This window comes from Dendropsophus ebraccatus, chromosome 5 (genome assembly GCF_027789765.1).
Source record: "Dendropsophus ebraccatus isolate aDenEbr1 chromosome 5, aDenEbr1.pat, whole genome shotgun sequence".
NCBI lineage: Eukaryota > Metazoa > Chordata > Amphibia > Anura > Hylidae > Dendropsophus > Dendropsophus ebraccatus.
In genome coordinates this window covers 131,457,568-131,468,371 of record NC_091458.1, presented here as the reverse complement: position 1 = coordinate 131,468,371, position 10,804 = coordinate 131,457,568, and the positions used below count along the sequence as shown (strand labels likewise).

Below are 10,804 nucleotides of genomic sequence, written 5' to 3'. Positions count from 1 at the left end.
AAGGGATCAATGCAGTGCATATTTACTGCATTGATCTCTGCAATCAGTGCTTGATTACTATGGGCTGCTGAAGCCCATAGTAAACCATTACCGAGCTGGGATCAGCGTTGTTGAGGCCCAGCAAGTAGGAAGGTTTGCCCTCTCGCATGGCACATGGGATGGGGGGTCCCGCCACTAGACCATCAGGGATGCACTTTTAACCGCATTTAAAAGATTAATTAACTGACACAGCAATCAGCACCTGCTGGCAAATAGCAGCTGTCCCTGCCTTCTGATAGCACCCAGAAGCAGCACAGTTCAGAGCTCGGTCACGGCATGACCTCTCTCTCTGAACCCCTGCCATGATGTACAGTTACATCATGGGCCATAAAGGGTTAAATGTTTGCTATGCTTTTTAGAAGTATAATTTAAAAAAAAAAAACTATTTTTATTACCTTTTTGTAATTGTGGATATGAAATATTAATAGGCACTTCCAGTCTAAGACTATGTTCACACTGTAAAATAAAGGTAAAATGCATCTGTATTTTCAATATAATAATGCGCTTCTTTGAAGTCAATAGGATATTGGCTGGCAGTGCACACACCGTATAGAAAAAGGGCCATATTTGATTACAACTGTCCAAATAATAAACATGCTTAATATTTACCATGTGGTTTTGCAAAATACATACGTTGCTTTTTTTTCATCTGTTCACATATTGTTTTATTTTCAATAAAAATTACAGTCGATTTCTTTTTTTTCATTGCTCATTTTCTGCTGGCGTTGGTTTCACTTTGTGCGCACGGACGGGCTCAGTGCGCACAGGATTTTTGTAGAGGCAATGTGACTCTAAATAAATCCTCTGAGCTCTGGAGCTGCGGGGACATTTGTAAGGCTGGCGTTAAAAAACTGCCCCATGGTGTTTACTTTTTGTTAATAATGCTTTTTTGCCACGATTTTGATGCTATTTTGGCATTTTATCCTGTTAAAATTGTGATATTTTTGCCACAATTTCATTAAAATCGCAGTTTTATTACAGTCATTGCAATGATTAATTACTGCAATGAAATTATTAATTACTACAAATAAAGGGGAACTCCGGGTAAATATAAAAAATCATGGTACGCAGGGGGTGGTGGGAACATAACAATCTAGAGATACTTACTTGTCCCTGTGCCCCAGCACTCACTGTTCCCCCCTGGTCTGTGACATCACAACCCGGCTCATAAATGCCCGCTCAGCCAATCAGTGACTGATATGGGACACCTCTGCAGTCACTGACTGAGTGGGTAGTTCCTGCCAGATAATGACAACACAGGATGGCGGAAGCTGCAGGGACACGGGGATGGGTAAGTATCACTTGATTACTATGTTTTTACCACCCCCTGCCCTACGGCAATGATGGCACAATTCCATATTGGGAATATAGCCTTAAGGTTTGGACTCTTGTACTGTCCCTCCTTTATGATCTGACAATAAAGTTATGTTTATTCTGATGACTACAGTCAACAGAAATCCAAACCTGCTAGATTTCTGAACACATTTAATAAAATTAGTTGCAGTTTCATTAGAGCAACATTGAAATTCAGTGTCATGTTCCCTGTAGCCCGTGCCTTATTGATATACTTTTTTACATAAATCTTGTTAAAGGGAATCTGTCAGCTCCTTTTTGGCTTCTGAGGTGCTGACATTGTGAGGAAGGTGTGTGTGTGTTAGTGTGTGAATTACCTTTCTTTTTCTGGTAGCTGCTGTACTTTTTCCATAATCTGTTCTGTAACTTGCGGCACAAGTGCCAAAGAGGAGTCTTTGTGCCGTGTTCATGCAGCCCTTCGTCCCACCTCCAACTACCTCCTCCCAGCTTCACCTGAATATTCATTGGAGGCTGGTTGCAGCCTTCCTGGCGACTTAATCTGACGGCAAAGGCCCCGCGCACACTTGTCAGTTCGCACATGAGCCCTGGCTCCCGACGAACAATTCGCACATGCGCCGTAGAGGCTCAGTCGCACTGAGGGCTGGAGCCTACGCCCTCAGTTGATGCGCACAGTGCGCCTGCATTGCTCTGATGCTCTACGGCGCATGAGCGAATTGTTCGTCAGGAGCATGCGCGCCGCACAGATCCAGGGAGCATGCGCAAACTGACAAGTGTGCGCGGAGCCTTTGCAGCCAGATGACGTTGCCAGGAAGGCCGCCGCCAGCCACCAATGAATATTCAGGTGAAGCTGGGAGTAAAAGGGAGTTTGAGGCGCGACGAAGTGCGGCACCAAGACTCCTCTTTGGCACTTGTGCCGCAAGTTATAGAACAGATTATGGAAAAAGTACAGCAGCTACCAGAAAAAGAAAGGTAATACACACACTAACACACACACACCTTCCTCACAATGTCAGCACCTCAGAAGCCGAAAAGGAGCTGACAGATTCCCTTTAAGTACATGCAATATATTGTTTTTTTTTAAAGGAGAAGTCCTTACTTAGTTTAATAACACATACTTATCCTAGGCAATAAATGATCCGGGCCCCTTGGGAAATCTATAGATCTAGAAATGAGATTGGATAAAGATAATATCTGCCCATTAAGGGAAATATTAATGTCCACTACACTACTGACCTCTACTAACTTCTCTCTTTTCTCTTTTCCTCTCCTTTTTTTCCCCTTATTTTTCTTTTTTGTGTGTTTTTTTTTCTCTTCTTTTTCTTGCATTTCTAATTTTTATCTTTTTATTAGGTTTCTATTATTTAAATATACTGTATGTTTCAAAAATTAAGGTCTAACTATACTGAATAAGGTTTATGGGAAAACTAATCTTTCTTTTCTTTCGCCAGATGTGGCCCTTATAATCTCTTTTTTCTTAACAATGACAGTTCTTTCCTTTTTTTATGCATACAAAAGTTAGAAAAGGCCCATATGAATACTACATGTATTTCTTTGGAAATTGTTGATGGGACAGTATGTTTTTGTACTAGAAATTGTAAATATTGCTTTATATTTGATGAGATGAAAGATAATTTTAATAAAGAATTGTTAAAAAAAAAACAAGTAGGAACTTACCTCTCCCTGTGCCTGCGGTGAGTGGCAGGTCCATCCTTGGGATACCCACCTGAAGGCCGTCCTCTGGACCTCCACCCGAAAATGCCTGTCCCAGCTCATGGACTCTCCACTCAACCAATCAGTGACTGGAGCGGCCAGGTCAGCCGGGTCATGGCGTGTCAGCATCAGAGATTCCGAAACCCGGCGGGGGCCTTAAATCCGGTCCCACCACTCAACGTGGGCACAGGGAGAGGTAAGTTCCTACTTGCAATCAATTGCCCCCCTGTCTCTGCAAGCTGCTACATTTTAGTAATCACAGAACTTCTCTTTTAACAACGCCATTTTTTTTGTTTGCTGCTTTTTGCACCTGTAATATATGATATATGATATCCAAATTGCTTTGTTTTTCTTTTGCCATAGTATTATTTACAGTATTGAAAGAACTCAGAATAGTTTCTTAGAAGTAACTATCTGAAAAATAATATGGGACATACTGCAATTCTGTATACCGCTCACGTTAGCAGCAGACTACGGAGTTCCCAACAGTGTGAACTTGTATCTCACCTCCACAGAATGAGAGGTAGCCTTTGAAATTAGGGAGATCCCTTTCTAACTACAGTACTAGCACACCTATGTGACTCGTATATTAACCAGATAAGGGGAGAGAATTATTTAGTCCAGGAAAACATTGATCAGTTTTAAGGGGTGGCAAATATTTTCTGTATGATGACATTGCCTAAGAACACTTTGTCTTGTGGAAGGACATGAATTTACATGTCTGATGAAATGTACAGTACGTAGGTGTGTTTTATTGAAGCCAGCCCTGTTATTGAAGTAAATTCGACACCAACCTAGATGCTTTAGTCTTTACCTACACATTCATGCTACATGTGCTTTCTGGAACAAATGAAGCCACTAAATTCATAAATACAATCTGACAAAAGTTGTGTAAATGTAACAAGATCCATTTATTAGATCCTGAATATTATGTTGGACTACGGCTACATTTACACATCTCATAGTTTTATCCATAATTGCAAATCCGCCCATTGATAGGGCTCAAGGCTGTCTCATCAAAGTCTATAGGAGCATCCGTAATTTTTGCGGATCTATAATTTTTACTGAAGAAACATTGGTTACATAGACAAATCAGTAAAGAATATGGATGAGTAATCATTTTAAACCATTCCCACTTTTACTATCAGATTATGGCTATGTTCACACAACGTATATTTTCGTATAACTATGGCCCTGATTAATACTAAAATATACGTGCCGTTGCCGCCTATGGAATCCTGGCCGGAGTGTATACACATGGGGGGAGATTTATGAAAGGGTGTAAATATACACCTGGTGTAAACTGCCCACAGCAACCAATCACAGCTCAGCTTTCAGCTCTGGTAAAATATAAGAGGAGCTGTGATTGGTTGCTGTGGGTAGTTTACACCAGGTGTATACGCTCATGGTATACACTCCGGTCGGGATCCCTAGTGGCGCTGCAAACAACTGTTATGTCAGTTTTCTGCGGCTGCTATTCATTGAAAACACCTGTGGAGCGAGTGGCTCGGGCCACTCATTCCATAGTGTCCAGTGGAGAGTTCTGATGAGGGTTCTGCCGTACCGGCCGGGATGATCTTTTCAGAGACCACGTCACGGAACGGCCAGTCTCATACGTTGTGTGAAGATAGCCTAGGAATGCATTACGGACAAATTATCTACTGGTTTTAGAAAGTTACAGTATATATAGTTGTGATATACTTCTGTTTAAAAATCTCAAGTCTTACCATACTTATTTGCTACTGTATGTCCTGCAGGAAATGTCGTTATTTTTTCACTCTGACTCAGTGCTCTCTGCTGCCACCTCTGTCCAGGACAGGAACTATTCAGAGCAGGAGAGGTTGCTCCTGCTATGGACAGTTCTTGTCTCTGACAGAGGTGGCAGCAGAGAGCACTGTGTGAAACTGGAAAGAATACACCACTTCCTGCAGGGCATACAACAGCTGATAAGTATGAGAAGACTTGAGATTTTTATATAGAAGTAAATTACAACTCTACATAACTTTCTTAAACCAGTTGTTTTGAATGTAAAAGATAACTCCTTTAAAATGAAATTGTAAGAGCTCATGCACATGACTGTATTAGAATTCTATTTGATTTCTATGCAGCCCTACTTCTGTATGCACCAACATGTAATAAAAAGAAAATCACCGTATACTACTCTGTAGTAGAGGTTGCAGACCACAGAATTATTCTGTACATCTTCACTACATATCTTTTAAGTCTGTCATTAAAGGGTTAATGCAATCACTCCAGTTCCTTAAGGAATTGCAGAACACACCTTTACCTGCCCACTTCGCTCAGATTGGCTGTAAAACTGAAAGATCCGGTTTCTTTTGTGCTTGTTTGATTTAGAAAAAAAAAAATCACACTCCCTAGAACTTTTGAGTCTTCGGTTTACAATGGAAGAAAGTCTTTAAAAAAAACATTATTTTCTTCATGTAAGTATAATAAGGGAACATTATACAGCACGTTGATTCTCATGGGAACCATCTGGAAGACTGTAAAGGTAAGCACCGAGCGGGGCTTTACTTTGTTAAACGATCTACAATTGTCAGTATCAAAGGTCTAAGGAATGTTATATTAGTTATGTGCATGAAACATGCTGGAAATCAACAATGTAATGATATAATGAGTTTGACGTTCCACTATATATATAATGTTTATCGGAAAATCAGTATTTAAGAGTGAGTAAAGTATAATTACTCCTAAACTATGTTAATATAATCCTTTAGTAATTAAATGTATACAAGACAGATTAATCTGACCAATCACGGTGTTAGCTTGGCAAAATAATTCCATAATCGGTCATTTTTGTATCTGAAGTTTTTATAGTATGTTTTTTCTTTTTTTTTATTGAGTATCGTAAACACTGTATGTCATCTTTATTGACATAGAGGAAAGTGACAGGTGACCCCCCCCCCCCCAGCATTATGTTATTTTAATGTTGAGTATAGTTATATGAGCTCCAGGGTAAGCATAATATAGTACCAAATGGAAAGTATACCTGATACTGTTATATAAGTACTTACAGGCTATATAAACACTAATAGGCTATATAAACATATGGTCATGAGTGAACTTCAGGGTTCTGGTGTATAAACTAAGGCCATAGCTGTTTAGGGCTTTTAACCCTGAATCCATGCATACTTTTGCATTCATAACTAGCCCCTCCAGCGTAAGAATATCATGCTACTAGCCGAAATGCAAACTATTCTTGAAATCCCAGGGGCCATTTCCCTGGGCTACAAAAGTCCAGCAAACTTCATTCTGTCTACTTAACAACACTTCCTGGGCCACTTGCAAGGCGTTACTAGTAAGTGGATGGGATAAACATTGCAAAGCTTTTGCCTTGTAAGTCACAGTGGCCGGGGTTGCGTTTATTGGGTCACTGTATGGCCTTATTTGTTGGATATGGTACAGCATTGTTATGAAGACACAGTGGCCTCTAAAGTTACAATGGCCCCAGGTTACAATATTTTCAACATATAATGCTCTTTCCTGGACCATTGTTCTTAGCATACACTGCCACAGACAAAACCTGCAGTACATTTCACTGGTAAAACTCTTGTATTACCCCTGTAAAATACATAGGGATTAGCTCTAGTCGAACCACCATACCGTACAGTGCAGTACTGCATGTTTTGTTCTTTACCTTTGTCAGGACTTGCTGTTAGGGTGGCTCACCTTTATTTTTCTAGTACCGTATGTACCGTACAGGGTTAGGAAGCTCCTGTCCTCGAGTGATTTACAGCTTTCAACAGCCATTTCTTTTATATGCAAGGACGTTATTTGTATTTGTTATTTGATAATTTTGGTGACATTGGGTGACATTTTGGTTGCTTTAGAACCAATTACTTTTTCTATAGTCTTAGTCTCAAGATACCATAGTTTTAACATAACCATGCTCTCCCTAGAACCAATTCATATTGTAACGTCAGGGATCAAAGTACAGTGGTACCTTGGTTTAAGAGTAACTTGGATTGAGAGCATTCAGCATTGCTTTGGTTTAAGAGCTCCCAGTACTGGGTGGGAGAGAAAGTTGGGGAGGGGCATGGTCTGCACAGCGGGGTCTACAGCTCTGTACTCTGACCCAGGAAGTCTCCCTCACCTTCCAAATAATAGCAGGTCCACTTCAGGCCAGGGCTTGCATCAGAGGACAGGACTGTGGACGTAATCTCGCCATAGCTGTAACTCCTCTCTCCCTGGACAGAGAGCGCTGCTATACTTTGCCCACATATGCCCAGCTTATTCCTTCATACTCCCTGCAGTGCCTGTCAGCCCTTGTGTTTCCCATCCTCTCCATTCCTGCTAAAATGTGCCTGCACTTACACTCAGCTATACACACTGCTGCTATAATGTGCCTGCACTTACACTCAGCTATACCCACTGCTGTTATAATCTGCCTGCACTTACACTCAGCCATTCACACTGCTGTACACAGAAGTTTCTGTCACTGTCCTCCTGCACAGCTCTGTGATTCTCACTTCCTGGTCCATGCTGAACACACACACCTTCCCCATTGTGGTCATGTGACCACACAGTCCTCTGACAGCAGCCCTGCTTCTCTATTTTAGCCTCTTGTACTAGGCTCCTACATCATGGGGATCTGCAGCTCCATCCTGTATCTACAAACTTCTGCTGTTCTTTCATTCTTATGCACTTACTATACATTATACACCACATCACCACATGCTGATTGTACAGTAACTTAAAATATCACATATATAGCTGTTTTCTAAATATTTGTTTAATTTGTTTACCTGTTATTCAGAATTTTGTAAAAATCATTATTTTTGGGGTGTGGAACCATTTGTCTGCATTTCAATGATTCCTTATGGGAAAATCTGCTTTGGTTTAAGAGTGACTTGGATTACAAGCATGCTTCCGGAACGAATTATGCTTGTAATCCAAGGTGCCACTTGTATTCTGTAGAATATACAGTATTTTGCTGTGTACTACTACTTTTTCGCCCAGTAAAATCTTCTCAATAGTCGTCCTGTACGGTGGGTGTCGTCTTATAGGGCGGGTGCTGAAAAATTTTGGAAACTGACTGGAAAATCTGTGGTCGCCACAAATGGTGGGAGGAACTCAAGAATGGCCACATCCCCGCGAACATGGCCTTAAATATAAACCCGCTACCAATTACCTGCGCCTGTTGCAGAACTTGCATAGAAATGTACACCTGCTCTGCAGCAGGTGAAGATTTGTGCCGTGGTTTACCCATGATGAAATAGGTGCATGCCATGCCTCCAATGCCCGCCCATCAGGTCAGCGGGGCTTATGGCTGGCACATGCTTCGAATAAAAATCAGCGCCTTTTCCATGAAGTGCGCCAGGGGCCCATTTTTAATCAATGTGCACCATGTGTAGTTCTATCTAAGACTTTGAAGAGTGTATATGTTAATTCTGTTTCATAGTCCTTAGTAAGTGTACTGTAAAGAAATTAAAACATTTTTCCTTTTTCGTTACAGATAAGGGACACGGCCATGTCACAATATTTTGAGGTCCAAATATGTATGTGCTACATATAATTACATAATGGAATTAATAGTGAAGAATCAAAGATTCTGAATTGGTGGAAGGACAAGTGGGCTACAGCAGCTAAGTTCAAGTTGAAACTTTTCTAATAAACCATGAACTGGGGAGTCTTCCAGGGTCTTCTCAGTGGAGCAAGTCATTTCTCTACTGCATTCGGACGCATTTGGATGTCAGTCGTCTTTGTCTTTCGGCTACTAGTGTATGTGGTGGCAGCTGAAAGAGTATGGGCAGATGAACAAGGAGAATTTGACTGTAATACAAAACAGCCAGGGTGCACTAATGTGTGTTACGATTACTACTTTCCAGTATCCCATATCAGGCTTTGGGCCCTCCAGCTCATTTTGGTTACTTGCCCATCTCTACTCGTTCTCATGCATGTGGCATACAGGGAAGATCGAGAAAGAAAACATAAACAAAAACAGGGAGAGGATAGTGGAAGACTTTATATAGACACGGGAAAGAAGAGAGGAGGTTTATGGTGGACCTACCTCATTAGTCTTATAGTAAAAGCTTCAGTAGATTCAGTGTTCCTCTACATCTTTCATCACATTTACAAGGATTACGCTCTACCCAATATTGTCAAGTGTACATTACCTCCATGTCCAAATATTGTAGACTGCTTCATATCGAGACCCACCGAAAAAAATATTTTTACCTTGTTCATGGTTGTGACCACCGTCGTTTGCATCCTACTCAACCTTTGTGAAATAGGATATCTGATCGCTAAAAGATGTCGTGAGAAGCTGACCCAACAAAATCAGTCCGATAATGTTCTTGCATATCTCCAAAAACAAGAGATGTTCCATGTAAACAACAAGGTGAATGAAGAGATAGACTTACTGCCTCGTGTTCACGTAACACCTCCTGAAACAAAATTGAAATGAGACGATGACTGTCTGAAGGCCACAACTCCAAATAGTGACTGAATAAACTCTACAATGGAATATACCATTGATTCTCAACTTTGTTAAAATGACTCCCATTGTAATTGACAGGTTTGAAAGTGTTCAAATATGAATGGGTGAGTCAGTCAGACAGGCTTTCTATGTAATGCTCAAGGGCAGGTGAATATATAATGGTACTACTTTACCGTTCCTGTTCGATCTTGTCTACATTGCATGTGGCATACACATTACAAAGTACACTCCTGGGAAACATAGACGGCTAAGAGGCCTAGCTTGGAGACTTGCCAACCTGTGACATTTTATAACACTATTGGTTCTTGTGTTTAATTTCACCGTCTATTTTATGTCTAAAGGTTGCACTCATAAACTTGAAAGGGTACAGCATTGCACAAAGGTTTTTTAAACTTTTAAACACCAAAGTATAATATGAATTATAGAATTCAGTTGGGGGGGGAGTTTTCTAGGTGAATGTGACAGCGAGGGGTGACTATACCCTCCAATATGGCATTCTGGTGGGAATTCAATATACAACATATGTTTTGCATAAATCATTGTTGCAAATTGCTTGATTTATTCAAAGCATACGTTATGTGAACATAGCCTAAGTCTATAAGTGTAATGTGACAAAATTTGGAAAAAAAATTGTACTTTTTTCATGGCACCGTAGGTCACCAGCAGTGGCATTAAGAAAACATGTCCGCCGTTTTCTGCGGGTGTCTGGGTTGTGTCTGGTATTGCAATTAACATACATTGGCCAGAATAGAACTGAGGTGCAATACCCCGTACACCTGGGTACAGGCTGTGCAAAACATATTTTGCCATATTTTTCATATCAGATAAAATCCTTTTATTTCTACCCTCAGTCTCAATCTACCCTGCAAAACTAAAAAGTGAGCTGCAGCAAAGAGAGATGTCAGTTGTGAATATTGCCGTGACTAGGGGAGTATGTCAGGATTTTAGTTCTTTAGCCACACAAAATAAAGTAGAAGGAAGCAAAAACCTGATATAAACAATGGAATTTTTTCATGATTCATTCATTTTAAGGCTATGTTCCCACACAGTATTTTTGCTCAGTAATTGGTCAGTATTTTGTTAAGAATTTTGCAACCAATACCAGGAGTGGATTGAAAACACAGAAAGGCTATGTTCACACACTGTTGAAAATTAGTGGATGGCCGCCATATACCAGAAAATAATTGCCGTTATTTCAAAACAATGGCCGTTGTTTTAAAATAACAGCTGTTACTCATGATGGCCATCCACTAAATTTCAACAGTGTGTGAACATAGCCTTTTT

At 40.5% G+C, this 10,804-nt stretch overlaps 1 protein-coding gene across 1 annotated transcript; it reads left to right on the top strand.

Annotated features, from left to right (window-relative positions):
- Positions 1 to 5,412: 5,412 nt before the first annotated feature.
- LOC138793822 (gap junction beta-5 protein-like) lies at positions 5,413 to 10,592 on the top strand. Its single transcript, XM_069972522.1, has 2 exons — positions 5,413 to 5,572; positions 8,537 to 10,592. The coding sequence occupies exon 2, from the start codon at positions 8,699 to 8,701 to the stop codon at positions 9,485 to 9,487; it is 789 nt and encodes a 262-aa protein (XP_069828623.1). The 5' UTR covers positions 5,413 to 5,572; positions 8,537 to 8,698; the 3' UTR covers positions 9,488 to 10,592.
- The last annotated feature ends 212 nt before the right edge of the window (positions 10,593 to 10,804 follow it).

Coding starts and splice junctions, on each gene's coding strand:
- LOC138793822 (XM_069972522.1), top strand. CDS start 8,699: ATGAACTGGGGAGTCTTCCAGGGTCTTCTCAGTGGAGCAAGTCATTTC.